This window comes from Heterodontus francisci, chromosome 16, assembly GCF_036365525.1.
Source record: "Heterodontus francisci isolate sHetFra1 chromosome 16, sHetFra1.hap1, whole genome shotgun sequence".
In the NCBI taxonomy this organism is placed as follows: domain Eukaryota; kingdom Metazoa; phylum Chordata; class Chondrichthyes; order Heterodontiformes; family Heterodontidae; genus Heterodontus; species Heterodontus francisci.
In genome coordinates, this window is record NC_090386.1 from 58,548,146 (window position 1) to 58,565,464 (window position 17,319).

Below are 17,319 nucleotides of genomic sequence, written 5' to 3' on the forward strand. Positions count from 1 at the left end.
CTTTGGACAGTGCTTTCTCAACCTCTGAACTAGTTAGCAAAGATCCAGAATAAACAGAAAAGAAAAAATCTCAGGAATCTACAATGGAACTGTACTTTAAAGCTATCATATAAATGTAAGTTGTTGTTACAGATATTACTGTGCTAGATATGAGCACTGGGATTTAAAAAGGACAACAGAGCAATCAATTCACATTGGTCAGGTTCTGGTTACTGAGGTAGTAACATAAGACCCCAAAATTCTTCACAACATCCAGTTACACAAGAACACAAGAAATAGGAGCAGAAGTAGACCATATGGCCCATTGAGCCTGCTTCGCCATTCAATACGATCATGGTTGATCTTAGGCTTCAATTCCACTTTCCTGCCTGCTCCCCATATCCCTTCTGTCCCTGCGAGACCAAAAATCTATCTATCCCAGCCTTAAATGTATTCAAATGATGGAGCATCCACAACCCTCTGGGGTAGAGAATTCCAAAAACCCTTTAAGTGTAGTAATTTCTCCTCATCTCAATCCTGAATGATTGGCCCCTTATCCTGAGACTGTGTCCCCGTGTTCTAGATTCCCTGACCAGTGGGGACAATCTCTCAGCTTCTACCCTATCAAGTCCTTTCAGAATTATGTATGTCTCAATTAGATCACCTCTCATTCTTCTAAACTCCAGAGAATATCTGTCCAATTTACTCAGCTTCTCATCATAGGACAACTCCCTCATCCCAGGGACCAATTTAGTAAATCTTTGCTGCACTGCCTCCAATGCAAGTATATCCTTTCCTATATGTGGAGACCAAAACTGCACACAGTATTCCAGGTGCAGTTTCACCAATGCCCTGTACAATTTTAGTAAGACTTCTTTATTCCTGTACTCCAATCCCCTTGCAATAAAGGTCAACATGCCATTTGCCTTCCTAATAGCCTGCTGCAACTGCATGTTAACTTGATGCGTTCCTTGTACGAGTACCCCCAAGTCTCTCTGAACATCAACACTGAGCAGTTTCACACCTTTTAAAGAATATTCTGCTTTTCTATTTTTATGGCCAAAGTGAACAACTTCACACTTTCCTATATTATACACCATTTGCTATCTTGATGCCCACTCACTTAACCATCTATATCTCTTTGCAACCTCTCTACATCCTCCCTGCAGCTTATCTTTCCACCGAACTTTGTATCATGAGCAAACTTAGATGCATTACTCTCTGTTTCTTTATCCAAGTCATTAATATAGAGTGTAAATAGCTGAAGCCCCAGCCTTGCGGCACCCCACTATTCACTGCCTGCCAACTTGAAAATGCCCCATTTATGCCCATTCTCTGCTGCCTGTTTGTTAACCAATCTACGCTAATATATTAGCTACATCTACTGGTTTCCCTTTATCTACCTTATTAGTTACATCCTGAAAAAACTCGAATGAATTTGTCAAACAAGATCTCCCTTTAGTAAAATCATGTTGAATTGTTCTAATCATACTGTGCTTTTCCAAGGGCAATATTAAGACTTCTTTAACAATAGCTTCCAGCATCTTCCCAATGACTGATGTTAGGCTAACTGGCCTGTAGTTCCCTGTTGGCTCTCTACCTCCTTTCTTGAAAAGCGGCGTAACATTTGCCAACTTTCAATCTGGCCATTCCTGAACCTAAGGAATTCTGGAAAATCATAGCCAGGGCATCCACTATCTCTGCAGCTATCTCTTTTAGAACCTTAGGATGTAGGCCATCTGGTCCCGGGGACTTGTCAGATTTTAGTCCCTCAAGTTCCTCCAATGCTTTTTCTCGGCTGATATCAATATCTTTAATTTCCTCACTCATTTTAACTCTCAAGGTTACTGCCTATTTCTGGTATGGAACTTGTGTCTTCTACTGTGAAGACAGAGACTAAATATTTGTTCAATGCCTCTGTCATTTCCTCATTCCCCATGATGATTTCTCCTGTCTCTGCCTCTAAGGGACCAACGTCTACTTTAGCTACTCTCTTTATTTTTACGTACTTATAAAAGCTCTTACATCCAGATCTTACTGATCCTACCAGACTTTACAAGGTCAGTGAGAGCATGTATGCAGCAGGAATGTCCGACACCTACCAGCCAATGCGAGATGGGTCATCAAGACCCATCACCCCAGCCATGAAAAAAGTGTTCCCTTTCTTCAGAGATCTGAGCTGTTTCCGTGGCCTCAACCCCATCAATGGGGCCCACTTTCACACATGTAGAGGTTGGTCTGCCTTTACGAACTCCATATACCAGCCTTCAAAGGTTCTAAATGATCCAAGTAAGTGGGAACTCTTAATGTAGACTGCCCCTGCCCTTGACTCCATCCCACTAAAGATATTTTTCTAATGAGGGGCAGGCAAATCTCCAGTAAACAGCAAAAGCTCTGCCAGGTCTCTGTCATTTTCTAATGGATTCTGCCAGTCTACTGCTGGAATTTCAGTGGGAGACTGGTGTGATGCCAAAGACTTGCAGGTTGATAGGTTAATTGGCCATTATAAATTGCCCCTAGTATAGGTAGGTGGTAGGGAAATATAGGGACAGGTGGGGATGTGGTAGGAATATGGGATTAGTGTAGGATTAGTATAAATGGGTGGTTGATGGTCGGCACAGACTCGGTGGGCCGAAGGGCCTGTTTCAGTGCTGTATCTCTAAACTAAACTAAACTAACTCCCATGGACTTTCAGGCTCAATTTTATCATTTCCAATTCCAGGACTTTCACAATGTTGCATGACTCTTCCTGAAGAGGATGAATTACTAACAACATTCCAGAAAGAATGAATATGGTCCTATAAAATTATTATTCATTCTCTGTTGAGTTATTTTTGTAAATATCCAAAATTTCACTTACCTGGAACATAACTGATATTTTTTGACTTTAAGAGGTGGTTTGCGGTACTTCCACACAACTGTAGTGTCTTTCAAGATCATCTGAGCATGTTCTATAGATGAACAATGATTCGCAAACCTATCCTGAGAAGAAAAGGTTACCAGGCAGACTCTGCAATAAAATTGAACACTGCTTTCTGCCACCACTTCTGCTCCATTCCAGTTTCGTCGTTGGGATACTTGAAGCAAGGCAGAACGCTTCAAACCTTGTTGTGTCTCTGATTTCCATACCATCAGTTCAACTTCACTATGGGCTAGATCACAATTACCATGATAACATAATGCCCCCTGCAGAACATATTTGCAGTATTGCACCTTGTCTGGAGAAGTGATTGGTCTAATTTCATTGCATTGTTTCATACCATTGCTACCTGCAAGAATATGCACCAACAATGCAGTCCATCCATGCTGTGTTGAGAATGTACAACAGCCACTAATGCTTTGATGGGCTATCTGCTGAGGTATACTGTAGAAGCATATTGCACACACTTCAACAAATTGTCCTTCAAATTCATTCACAATTTCTTCCTCAACGCTCTGTTGTTTTGGATTAGCGGTGCCTGAACATGATTTTCCATTGTCTGCTCTTTTTGCCACCAACTTCTTTAGTTTGTTTTGTTCAATTTGGTTGTTTCTTTCATAGTTCCACACAAAAGCTTCTTCCTCACTCCAGGCAAAGGTGCAGCGATTCTGATGCTTCCTGCAGCCTGAGCCTTCCTTGTAGAACCAACATACTTCATAGCGCACGGGATTAATGAAAGTTGGTCGTCTGCGAATGAGTCTCCAGCTGTCATATCTGTTCTGTTGCTTCCTAGCAACAAGATGGAGGTGCTGGCATTTGTGATTCACATTTTTAAGGATGATGGTGCTCTCACTTGTCTTCTCGGAACATTGTGAGCAGATTAGCTGCAAATCAACCACTTTGAACAGATCTTCCACTCCTTTCATTCTCCCTCAGTAAGGCTATGTAATAATGGAATTCTGTGTTGTTTGGTTTCCAATGGCCTGATGAGCAGTCAAGGTTCTGTCCCTGAGTTATAAAAGAGGTATTTACTAGTTCTGCAACAAGAATAAGAAATATGAGCAATGTATTTTTTTATAATACTTGCATAAACAAATATTAGTAAAAATGTTTAAAACCTTATTTATATTGCTGTAATATCACAATGACATTGATGTTATCAAGCTTTAGTTGAAAGCTTACTAAATGTTATAAATAGAGTACACTACAGGCAGAACTGTCTCCACGATTACATTAGGAGCTGGATTCTACTCTGTGATCGCATTCAAAATTACAAATAGCAGAAGGTGGTGGAGTCCAGGTCAGTGGTGGATTTCCCCCCCTGTTCACTGGGGCTCACATCACTTCCCAGGCTACTGTGCAGAAGTTAGTGGGGTAAATTACAGGAAGCAGCAATCAGGGTCCTGAGGTCAGGAATGGAGGTAGAGCATTTTATAGTAGCCTCCTCTTCCCACAATCTGGCCTCTAGTGCCTTGCCTTTGTCAGCCCTTGGTATCAGCCACACCTACAAGGCTGTAGCTCCATTGTGTGGCAGCTCTGCTGACATTTTCTGTGAGACTGGTGGTTAGCTCCCTCTTGGCAGTGGAATCCTGCTGGGAGCCTGCCATGTATGACAAATAACCCTTGATCAGGGAAATGAATCAGGTTGGGACAGGGTTGAGGGGGAATGAATCAGAAGTCCTATTTCACTGCTACTCTATCCCTTAAAGGAAAATCCAGCCCTAGATGTGACAGGTCTACAATCACAGAATCACAGAATTGTTACAGTGCAGAAGGAGGCCATTTGGCCCATCATGTCTGCACTGGCTCTCTGAAAGAGCAATTCTCTCAGTCCCATTCCCCTGCCTTCTCCCCATAACCCTGCACATTCTTCCTTTTCATATAACTGTCTAATTCCCTTTTGAATGCTTCAATTGAACCTGCCTCCACCACGTTCTCAGGCAGTGCATTCCAGACCTTTATCACTCGCTGCGTAAAAAAGCTTTTCCTCATGTCACTTTTGCTTCTCTTACCAAATACTCTAAATCTGTGCCCTCTCGTTCTCAATCCTTTCACAAGTGGGAACAGTTTCTTTCCATCTACTCTGTCCAGACCCCTCATGATTTTGAATACCTCTATCAAATCACCTCTCAGCCTTCTCTTCTCCAAGGAAAACAATCCTAACTTCTCCAATCTATCTTCATAATTGAAATTCCTCATAATGCTTAATTTTTCTTTCCAATTTTCTTCTGTTCGGTAATGAAAGAACTGATGAATGCCCCACAGCCCAAAGGCGTGGTCAAGAATTATAGCAGATCAACTGCCACTCAGTAAGTCAACATAAACTAGAACTTTGGACCTTGCTGATGGTATGGCCTGGTACCACACCAGTAAATGCACCTATACAGTAAGCTATTAGACTTCCAACTATTACTGGTGAGTTGACCAGTCAACCAGCTTGTCATATCTTAATTCTGGTCTCTACATCTCATATGTTTTTATTTGCACCTGGAAAGGCTTGTTGTCCAAAGTACTTTTTTAATGTATAAAGCTGTGGACATGGCCAGAGGAAAGCAATGGCCCAGATTTGGCTGGAACGGAGGAGCATCTCAGGGCATGCACCCTTCAACATAAATCTTGTTTTCCTTCTAAGTTGCTGGAAGTGTGAGCGAATTTTGAAGCAGAGAAAGCAAAGGAGCATCTGAGACCTATATCGCCTTAACCAATGAGATTTAAGGATTGAGAAGGAAACAGCGGAATTCCAGAGAAGGAAATTGGGTGAATTAGAGTCAAATAAGGTACAGAAAAAGAAATGAAGAGAGGAAAAGAAAAATTATATTAATAGAAGAGCAAAATAAAGGCAGAAAGGAAAAGAAAGAAAAAAAATTACATTTAAAATTTTTTTAAATCTCTCACAATTTACTACTTATGCAAATGAGTTTAAATTGTCCCCTTTGCTTCAATGGGCATAATGACTTCGCCCCATATAATTAACTTTCAATACACGCCTCCAAGAATGCCCCCATGTTGAGGTGCCCTCGCGTACCCTGACTACCTCAACAGCATCCGCCTCTCGCTGTGGGGCTGCGAGGCTAAAGAGTTGCCAGTCTCTGATTGGGCGGGCAGCATCGCGAGTCCGTCCACCGTGCTTAATAGGATGGCAAGCATGGAGGCGGCCATTTAGGAGGCTGCCTCCAGGAACATTGTGTGTCGAGCACGCTGCTGTTAATTGTACGCTTGGGAACACCATTTAGTCCCGACGTCGGGGCCCTGAAGCCCGTGGAAAAATCCAGCCCTTTGGTGCTGGTGCATTTCCACAGTGAAAGAAGGAAGTGGAGAGAAAATTGTATTCTGCTCATGGGGAGGATGAAATGCATTCTCAGACTACCCGTGCCATTCTGCTGCATTGCTGATTGTAGAATGTGGTTTCATGTATACATTCCTCCATTTTGAATTCCAAATCGACTCTGGTGTAAATAAAATGGATGCCAAACACTTCAGGGAGACAGGGGCAATTTTAATGCAGAGTAGGAACAGTGCAGCCTTATGCTGAGGTGGATAAGAAACCATCCGGACCTCCACAGTGTGAGGCCTGGGAGATTTTAACACCCAGTGCTCATTTACTTCCTCAACATCAGTCTCCCACCTGAAACTGGTGGCAAAAGCTACCTTGCCGGCAGGGGAAAGCGATATTTCAGGCAGCAGCCTCCCTAATGGAATAGGCTCCAACACAAAGTTTAGTGAGTAGGTGTTGGGAAAGCATTGTGGTTAGGATAGGGGGAAGGAAGCCCAAACGAGGGGCCCAGAATTTGCTACTCCTCCAACTGCAAAATTAAAATAAACCTACCTTTCCAGGACTATTCTGGCCCTGGTTCCTTTTCCTGACAGACTTGACCTCATCAGAGCCTGATCTGCATATCTAAACGACCGTACTCCTTTCCAGTTGGTGCATCGCTCTGCTCAACAGAGCAGATTAATATTGGGACTTGTAGGAAAGCATTGGGATTGGAGGGCTAAGTTTCAAATGCACTGTGAAATCCCTACCCAACCGTACTAGATTCTGCCAGGAAGGGACAGGTTAAATACACATTATGATACCATCAAATGAACTGCACATAGTCAGGTCAGCATATGCCAAAGGTTTAATTCCCAGCATGGACCCTAACCCACCAGGACAGCATATCAAGAAATTGAGAGCACACTCCCCAACTGGATGGAAAATCATGGGGAAAATGCAGGTGATTTCCCAATATAAATTCCCAACTGGCAAAGCTCCTCACTGACAGTACAAATTCAGCACACCAGCCTTTGCATACTTATTAACATCTTGATTTGAAGGAACAACTTCATGAAAAAGCTATGGATTTTTCCTCATTTGTTTATAAACACACAAACGTAAAGTGCATCGCGATTCCTCATTGTTTCACCTAACCAAAATTCTACAAGACTCGACACCCACCTCAAACAAATAAAGTGTTTTCATGAAGGCAGTCCCCCTTCAGTCTCTTTGTAAGGTTTTTTTTTACCAGTCCAACCCCAGAACCCAACAATTAAATCTTCAATAGTTCCACCATTATTGTTAGTTCACATGACTGTGGCGAAATAACTTGGTACTTCTGTAACCTTTATCGATTCTGAAAAGCAAACCTCAAAGGGAATGTAATAGATTTATAAAAGGTTGTGACTGTCACTCCATTGTAAATATTTTTTGGTGTAAGCATGAAGTCATTAAAATAATTTTGTATCAGGAATTAGAAATTGGACAGATGCATTAAATACAAAAGGGCTGAAAATGTGAGGGTGTGACTCCCCACCGGAGTCAAGGAGTTAGGGGGCAGGGTCCAAAAATCCAGGCCTTTGGTGCCTGGGGTGTGCATCTGTGGTGCAGTCCAGATAAAGTGCAATGTAAATACCCAGCCAGGAGGTACCATCCTCCCACAAAACTCCACCCCCCACCCCACCACAAAATTGCATCTGTGATCACCGTTCAGCCTCCTTTGTAAGAGAGAAGCTAAGAGAAAGAACTATCTACAGGAATCCATGCCCTGATTCAGACCTGGACTAGCCTGCTTAAACTGGGATTGAAGGCTGGTGTGCCTCTTCTCCCTTAGAGTGCCAGTCTTCAATATTACATCGGGTTTTCTGTGGTCCATGAGCACAGGCTCCAAAAAAATACAGTTAAAATTCTGCAGGAGTTCTTCAGGTCTCCCACCACAACTCCAGCAGGAGACTGGAGGAGCACAAGCTCCCGGAAAACATGGAGACCGGGTTTCACTCGCTCGCCCCCAAGTTTCCAGGAACTTCTGCACGACAGAAACAGAGACAGAAACTCCATCTATGCCTACAAGGACACCTGTGTCAGAAGAGGCAGGACAAAGGGCAAAGATTCTCAATGCTGGAAGTTCTGCATCCAAGTCTATGGAAAAGAAAATTAGGTGAGTTGTAAAATGAGTTGCTGATTCACTATCGGCCATTTCGCACAACCATTGCAGACCATTTTCAACACCTGTGTTACAAAGCACATGCCACGGTATAGTCTGGAGGGTACACAACTGAGCTGAGGTTGGCAAGTAGAGCGTGCCAGCTTCTATTTCAAAACATGGCATTTATATATTTGCAATTGCAGTCTTTTGAAAATTGTACCAGAACAAAGGAGTAGAGTTCAAGCTCATGAAGCTGACATGATAGAAGTAGTTCCCAATACACAACTAGAATACCAAAATAAATGATTGGTACCCATAATGCTTCAACTAAACTTAACAGGTTTGAAAAATAATTTCACTTTAAACCTATAAAATAACTGACGCATCAATCATGGGGATTTTTCAGCTAGGCCCATGTTTCTTTTAGTTTGATGGGCTCATCTGGCTATTTTCCAGTAAAACTACTGGGGGCAAAATTCGATGGCCCCCGAAAACAGATGCAGGGATCACAATGCAGGATTAACCTGTGTCCATTGCTTCCAATGCAAGCAGCACACCGACTTTGTGCTTGCTACTAATTAACATGATGCAGCATGCACCTGCACTAACTATGCTGTTAAGTGACAGTACACCTCAGCAGGGCGCCCAAAATCATGAGAGACTTGCAGGAGTTAAAGCTGGCCTGCACTATTTGAAGCCAGCCTGCACCTCATAAAGGGAGGTGCATTGTAGCTGGAGCAGATGCTGGAAGCCATTCTGAAACTGATTCTGACCTTGGAAACACTCAATAATTGCAGAACATGGGAGAGCACGGCTCCAAGATTTTCCAATGCTGAACTGGAGGCCTTGGTCGAGGAGGTGCTGAGGAGAGATGTGTTCTATCCGCAGGGAGCCAGAAGGCCCTCCAGATAAACTCTCAAAAGGCATTGGGATCAGGTAGCCATGGAGGTCAGAGCTAGGAGTCATGCCCTGAGGACATGGATGTAGTGCCTCCAAAAGTTTACTAACCTCACACGAGTGTCCAAGGTCAGTGAATGCATCTTTTAAATGCCATATCCTACCAACTGTACCACTAGCCTCAGGCATTCTTCTATGTACCACATCCCCATAATTCACGTACCAACAATCTCTATCAATCAGGACTCATAAGTAACATTCACAGCTTCACATTACCCTCACACCTTAGCACTGCTGTAAGTCTCACTCCCACATCTCACAGCTTGTACAGGCTGCCAGCCGTTCAACATGATCACCACATCACCCAAACACATTACACCACACTCACTGACACACTTCCCCCTTTCTTGCAAGATGACTCTTACCTAATCTTCCTTCTCACATCCTACTGTTTCCTGATCCCACAATCTCTTCTGATTTGCAAGCTGCAGATGGTGTAAGCATGCACCTCTTACTTTCCCTCCCTCCCCTCACCACAATGTTACCCTTCTGCATTTCTCCATTCAAATACTCAAGGACCTGCCACCTGGTCAGGCAGTGGTGGAAGAACAATAGGTGGAAGAGCAGGAAGACACTGATGATGAAGAAACACCAGCACTCAATCTCACACTCGCTGCCATCAGCTCAGACACCGCACGTAATCCAGAAGATAGCTTAGAGACAGCATATGCACATGGTGAAACATCAGGCATGTGTGTCCTGCAGCACTCAACATCTGGGTGCTGCAGTGGAAGCTCAGACTGAAGCCATGCAAGGTCAGCCTTTTTCTCTTCAAATGGGTTTACAGGGTGTCATAGCTGTCCAGAAATCTGCCTTCCAAAAGATTGCTGGGATTGCTGAGAGGCTGCCCTGGGTGAGTAACAGTGGCTTCATGGGGCACAAACCTGCAGTTCTCTCTCAGGATAACAGCATTCATTTGCACCACTGCCACTTCATTAGTTCCCTTGCTGTTGACTGTCAGTGAGCCAGCCCAGATGGCTGCCCACCACGCTGAGATGCTGCAGACTGAAGCTGAGCTTTCTAGGGTCAACGTTGCTCGAGGTCATCCTGCAAAGTCTTCCACCAGCCATGTTGCAGCCACTGGGGTATCACTGTGCAGGAGCATTTGAAAGGAAAAGGCACATGGAAGAAAGACACACACTAAGGGAATGCACAAGGGTGGCAATAGTAGGCAATATGGCAATGATTGATGTATAAATTTGGTTTGGAATATCTATTCTGTAATGGCTTTTATTTTAGCATTGTGGCCAAGCAGATGCTGTGATGGTCAGTAACAAAGAGAAGGTTAGGTGTAAGATTGTTGTTGAATGGGGATTTGGGGTTACGTTTACTGTTATCACTGTCAGATGAGTTGTTCAAGGGCAGACCGGCCAGAAAGGGGCTGTCTAGGTTGCTTCCTCCCTTCTTTTTCTTCCTCCTCCACCTCCTCCTTTTCTTTTTCCGCTTCCTCCTCAGCTGCTTGCCATACAGCTACTGCCCTCATGATGGTGGTTGGCGCATGACGATGCAGACCACCATGAATCTCAACACCCACTTTGCCAAGTGGTTCAGGGCTGCTCTAGAGCAGCCCAGGTAGCGAAAGCATTGTTTCAACACACTTTGTCTGCTCTATCATATTTTGTGTGGCAGCATGGCTTTCATTGTATGCATGCTGCCAAAGTCATCAGCCCTGTAGACAGTGGATAGTCCTTGTCACCCAGTAGCCACCCTTTGCTTAGTATTATGGTTCAAATGCAGATGGCACTGCAGACTGTCACTGAATAAAGGCATCATGACTGCAGGATACTGGGCATTGACCTACATACTTCACTGCACACGGTCACACATTAGCTGGACATTGAGGGAGTGGAATCCCTTTCGATTGCAGCACATGCGGCAATACAAATGATGATCCCTTTAAATAGCACTGGTGGGAGAAATCCTTCCTGCAGCTGAATGTGTGTTCAGCTATGCATGATTGAGAGAGGTCATTGGCTGGAGCTTTGAGCTCCAAAATGGCACTGTTGGCAATAAATCAGTGTTACACGCATACTCTGCATACGTCCAGTGGACGCTTGCTACACATGTGCTAACGCTGTCACTAAAATGGTGTCTGGCGCAATTTGCATATGTGCAAATCAGTATATGCACATCAGTTGTGCCCAAAAAAGCAAACACTACACATCTGAGTTTTGCAACCCTATTCTTTAAAAAAACAGCTTGTTAATTATCCACTTCAATTCTTAAGTAAGGCACATAACTTATTTGCCTTGATAACAGTTTTAATCATTGTTATTTAGCACTGTGAAAGCTATTAACTAAACAATTTGATAGAACTAATATAACTGTATCTGTACAATTTCCTGTATAAGAACTCTGGTGAATCAGCTAACCATTTCCTGCCAGTTGATATGGAAACTATGAAAGTTGTTTTTACCCTGTGGCTGTCAGAATTGACCACTATATGTTGCTCATTTGATTACCCATTTCTCGATTTCTTTAAATTTTACTGAATTATATTCAATTATTCAAAGCACATTCACAAAGCAATCATTTCAGTGCAGGAATACATGAACAAACTGAAGTCCTTTGAACAGGGAAGCAGAAACTGAAGATGCTGGAAATACTCAGCAGGTCTGGCAGCATCCGTGGAGAGTTCTGATGAAGGGTCATTGACCTAAAACGTTAGGCTGGATTTTATGGGCCCCCCTGAGATGGGGTCAGAGGCAGGGAGGGCCCTAGAATCACGATGGGTGGCGTGGGGTAGAGGGCCTGTCACCAAGTGATTTTGCCAGAGGCGGGATAGGTCTTCCTGCCCAGAGGCCTATTGAGGCCCTTAAGTGGCCTATTAACAGCCACATAAGGGCCTCTTCCTCCTGCCTCTGGGATTTAACCAGTGGCGGGGGGGCGTTTCCGCCACAAGGGAAGGGCGGCTTTTAATACGAGGTGCCCTCCCTGTGGTTTTGGGGGTGGTTCCTCTTCCGTGGGCAATCTGTGGCCCATGGAGGAACCCAACCGGGAAACCTCAACCTCCCTGGACTTCACATCGACCCCACCCAACCCCATCGCCAGGGTCTTCCAGACTGTTAAGGAGGGATTTGTAACAGGCAGATCACATTTGCCTAATCTAATTGAATTCTTTGATGAAGTAACAGAGAAAGGTGATGAAGGGAAAGTGGTGGATGTTGTTTATGTGGATTTTTAAGAAAGCATTTGATAAGGTACCATGTAAAAGGCTGGTTGACAAAATTGAGGCTCATGGAATAGGAAGGTCAGTGTCAAATTGGATTTAAAAAATTGGCTTAAGGACAGAAAACAGTGAGTCATAGTAAATAGTTGCTTTTCAGACGAGAGGATGGTAGACAGTGGTATTCCCCAAGGGTCAGTGCTCGGACCACTGCTTTTTTTTGTGATATATGAATGAATTAGATTTTGGAATACAGAGTAGAATGCCAAAATTTGCTGATGACATCAAACTGGGAGGTGAGGCAAACAATGAGGATGATATGAACCGCCTACAAGAGGACATAGATAGGCTAGCAGAATGGGAAGACAAGTGGCAGATAGAATTTAATACTGACAAGTGTGAGGTGATGCATTTTGGCAAAAGGAATAGGGAGAGGCAATATATACTTAATGGCACAGTTTTAAAGCATGTACAGGAACAGAGACCTGGGGTGCATGTGCATCGATCTTTGAAGGTAATATTGAGAGTCTTTAATAAAGCATATGGGAACTTGGGCTTTATAAATAGAGGCATTGAGCACAAAAACAGGGAATGTTTGCTGAACCTTTATAAAGCTCTGGTTAGGCCCCTACTGCTGTATTGCATCCAGTTCTGGTCACCACACTTAGGAAGGATGTAAGGGCCCTTGAGAGAGTACAGAGAAGATTTATGAGAATGGCTCCTGGGATGGGGGATTTTATTAGAAGGTTAGGTTGGAAAAGTTGGGTTTGTTCTCCATAGAACAAAGGAGATTGAGGGGTAATTTAATAGAAGTGTATAAGATTATGACAGGTGTAGATAAGTTAGACAAGTGTGACAGAAACCACACCGGCCAAATGGGAACATATTAATTTCATCATTTGGAACACTACTTGAACTTTTTACTGGACATTGAACATAACTTGTTTAAAAAGACCACAGAGCTGAACGGCTGAAAACATGGTTGCATATTTTCATTCTGAGAGACAGTTGCTTAGAGAGACAATGGGAGTGCTCACTGATTCAATTAGCGAGATGTATTTAGTCAATAGTGATGAGCAAAAAGACATTGAGGGCCATTGACTTTGTAACAGACAAACCTCCACCTTCCCCCCACCCCCCACCTCCACTGAGTGTGACTAGAGAACTTTGAGAATCAACAACCCTCTCCAGAAGATGTTGTTTCAAACAAAGAGCTGGTCACATGACTTACCTGCTGGCCAGACTGGGAACTGATTGAATGGTGCCTCACAGTAAGGGTTGGGGCAGACTGCAATTTGAAGACCAAAGATAAGGAAGGCCCCTCTCTCTCTCTCTGTCTCTCCCTCTCTCAAGAAAAGTACCAGGGTCCCACAGTAGCAGCTTAAGCCTCAAGACAGAGAACCTCTTCGGCCTTCTGGTACCAGAGAAGCTAGTTTGAAAGTGTGCACTGGGCCCCAGTCAGAACTGCAAGACCTCAACTCCAATCAAGTACTTTACATCCAAACCAAAAGGCAGTAACTGAATTCCATTTACTATTCCAAACCTCCCCCTCTAATTCTTTCTCCCCCCAACCCCATATCTATTTGTGTGTGTGTTTATCTCATATGCATACTCGCATGGTTGTGTCATGTATTTTAGTAATTTTAACTATGTTAGAGTGGTGAGGTTAATAAACGTACATCTTTCTTGTTTAAACCTAAGAAAGCCCTGTCTGGTTGGTTCATTTACAATTACAATTAGAGAGCAGTGAGTAAGGACTCACTGAGGTGAAGCTAAAAACACTGTGTTTTAAAAGTTAAACGCTGTTACAGCCAAACCAGGAAAGGGGCCAGAGGGGAGCCTGAGAGCCCTTCCTCACCCGGTCGTAATGGAAATTTGGGGGCCAGTGTCTGGATTGGACCCACAGACAAATGAAAAATTGGAAGTGGGAAATAAAATTGATCCCAATCAAAAAGTGAAAAGACTTCAATACAGGTTTTCTTGTGGTTGTGTGTGCTAGAATACTAACATGTCTGTGATCGAAGCCAGGATGAAGCAACATGGGATAAAAACAAAAAATGTCGGAAATACTCAGCAGGTCTGGCAGCATCTTTGGAGAGAAAAGCAGAGTTAACGTCTCAGGTCAGTGACCCTTCTTCAGAAGTGGCAAAGGTTAGAAATGTAATAGGTTTTAAGTAAATAAAGCAGGGGTGGGGCAAAAGAGAACAAAAGGGAAGGTGTTGGTAGGACAGAGGGTCACACAGAATAACTGACAAGAAGGTAATGGAGCAAAGGCAAAGGGTGTGTTAATGGTGTGCTGAAAGACAAAGTGTTAGTGCAGAGAGGGTGTGAATTGACAGAAAAATGAACAGCCCGGGCCAAAAGCACAAACATGAAAAAAAAAGTGGGCAGGCACATGGCAAAAAAAAATTATGATACAAACTAAAATAAAATAAGAAGAAAAAGTATAAAAGAAAAAATATAACTAAAAATAAAAAGGGGTACTGTCATGCTCTGAAGTTATTGAACTCAATGTTCAGTCCAGTAGGCTGTAGCATGCCTAATCGGTAAATGAGATGTTGCTCCTCGAGATTGCGTTGATGTTCACTAGAACACTGCAACAAGCCCAAGACAGATATGTGGGCATGAGAGCAGGTGGGAGTGTTGAAATGGCAAGCAACCGGATGCTTGGGGTCATGCTGTCAGACTGAGCGGAGGTGTTCCGCAAAGCAGTCACCCAATCTGCATTTGGTCTCCCCAATGTAGAGCAGACCACATTGTGATCACCGAATACAGTATACTAAATTGAAAGAAGTACAAGTAAATTGTTGCTTCACCTGAAAGGAGTGTTTGAGGCCTTGGATATTGAGGAGAGAGGAGGTAAAAGGGCAGGTATTGCACCTCCTGTGATTGCAGGAGGCAGAGTTCTAAGCCTGCCTGGAGACCTGGCCTGCCAGTCTGCCACAGGGAGGCCGCCTCCAGGCAGCTGAACTGTCCCCCACCGCCTCTGGGAAACTGGAGGCTGACTAGAAAGTTCCAGTTGGCCTCCATTAAAGGCCGTTAATTGGTACTATTCTGAAATTCTGCACCCGCTAGCCTCCAATCCTGGCCCCACAGTGGGGGCTAAAAATCCAGCCCATGGTATCTGCTGTAAACAATGATTTACTCATCAACTGTCATAAAAGTTCTGGGTACTGTTTGTTTAAACAATATATTGTGTGGTGTATCACAAAATGTCACTGACCATATTGTAGCACTGCTCTGACCTCCTCCAATGGCCTGGGGAATATGCACCATGTAGTTATTTGTAGCAAGCCAAACAGGCCTCGAGGGCTCAGGCTTGATCCTTGGACAGTATTTAAGAGGGCTGCGCTGACTGCTATACTGCTGCAGCATTTACTCATTGGATACTTTTGAGAACTGCTTCTTGTTCTTCAACTGGTCCCAATCCCAAATGCTGCACACAGACATGCCAACCCCACCATCTCATAAATCAAGAGATTTGGTTTAAAAATCATGAGTTGCTTTTGTATCAAGCATAACCTAATTTAGATTGCCAGTTGGTTTATAAACCTCATTAGTGGCCTATATGATCTCTAACAGGTCAGAGATCATTACAAAAACCATTTTATTGCATTTGAAAATTCTTTACAAAAAAAACTTTTAAAGAATCTTGTTATCAGTTGTGCATTCTGTCTCACAGACAAAAGGTCATGTTTACCAGCCCAGTATATCTGGTTTGGGAAGCTGCTGAATGAGGTAGATTTCTAGGGGGGCATTCCATCTTCATTGACAGTTCTGTAGCCAAAAGTATCCTAAAATTGAGTACGACTAACTACCATTAATTTATACAAAGCAGGTGGCTTATCTTTTCTTTCTTCTCCTCTTCCACCTTGTCTTTCTCTCATTCTCTCTCTCTCACCCACTAAAGAGAGTATTTTGTGGATGCCCTACCAAGTCTCTATGGGTTCAGCAGATTCCAGTTTGCAAAACACTGCAGCATCTCAGTGCTTCTCAGTTTTTTTTTGGTTGAAGGACCCCTTTTCAAATGGCTAAGTAATCCCCAATCCAGCCTGCCCCCATCTAAATTATAGTGTTAATTATGAAGTTTACTCTATTGATATAGGATTTCTGAAATATTTAGTGTAAGAACATGTAAAACCTTTAGTATAAAAGCAAAATACTGCGGATGCTGGAAATCTGAAATAAAAACAAGAAATGCTGGAACCACTCAGCAGGTCTGGCAGCATCTGTGGAAAGAGAAGCAGAATTAACGTTTCGGGTCAGTGACCCTTCTTCGGAACTAGCAAATATTAGAAATGTCAAAGGTTATAAGCAAGTGAGCCGGGGGTGGGGCAAGAGATAACAAAGGAGAAGGTGTAGATTGGACAAGGCCACATAGCTGACCAAGAGGTCATGGAGCAAAGGCAAACAATATGTTAATAATTGTTGAAAGACAAAGCATTAGTACAGATAGGGTGTTAACGAACTGAAGATTGAGCAGCAATTTACTGAGAGTCAGAACTGGGTCAGAAATGATGAGACTGAATACACAAATACAGCAACATTAGTCTAACCTGCCCACCCCTCTAACTCAAGCTCTCCGACATAAAGTTCACATCTGGGCATTCACAGGTCAAACTGTCCGCCAGATCTACAGTCCCCAGGACAGGCTTTCCTCTCTGCTTGGCCTGTGCTGTGGATTCTCGGGCATTAGTTGCAGTTTCTCAATTCAGTAACTGTTAAACATTCTTTTGAAGCCACACTCCTCACAGTGTCTGTTCCCAGATTCCGGGGAAAGAACCAATCACAACCTTGGCTGCTGTTCACGCCATCTGCCAGCCACAATCACAGCTCCTCACCCTCTTCATACCAATCCGCAGCCGCTGAGCACACTCTGGTGCACATCCACATGG

At 43.5% G+C, this 17,319-nt stretch overlaps 1 protein-coding gene across 4 annotated transcripts in view; it reads right to left on the reverse strand.

Moving 5' to 3' along the window:
• Positions 1-17,319, reverse strand: part of helz2a (helicase with zinc finger 2a) — a 163,866-nt gene that overhangs the window by 119,588 nt on the left and 26,959 nt on the right. For 2 of the 4 annotated variants that reach the window (XM_068048217.1, XM_068048216.1), the window contains exon 2: positions 2,840-3,907. In XM_068048217.1, coding sequence (XP_067904318.1) covers positions 2,840-3,825 — 986 coding nt within the window. In that variant the 5' untranslated portion in view covers positions 3,826-3,907. Of the gene's footprint in view, positions 1-2,839; positions 3,937-17,319 lie in introns of all 4 variants that reach the window. The other 2 variants (XM_068048215.1, XM_068048214.1) reach the window with 1 other exon arrangement.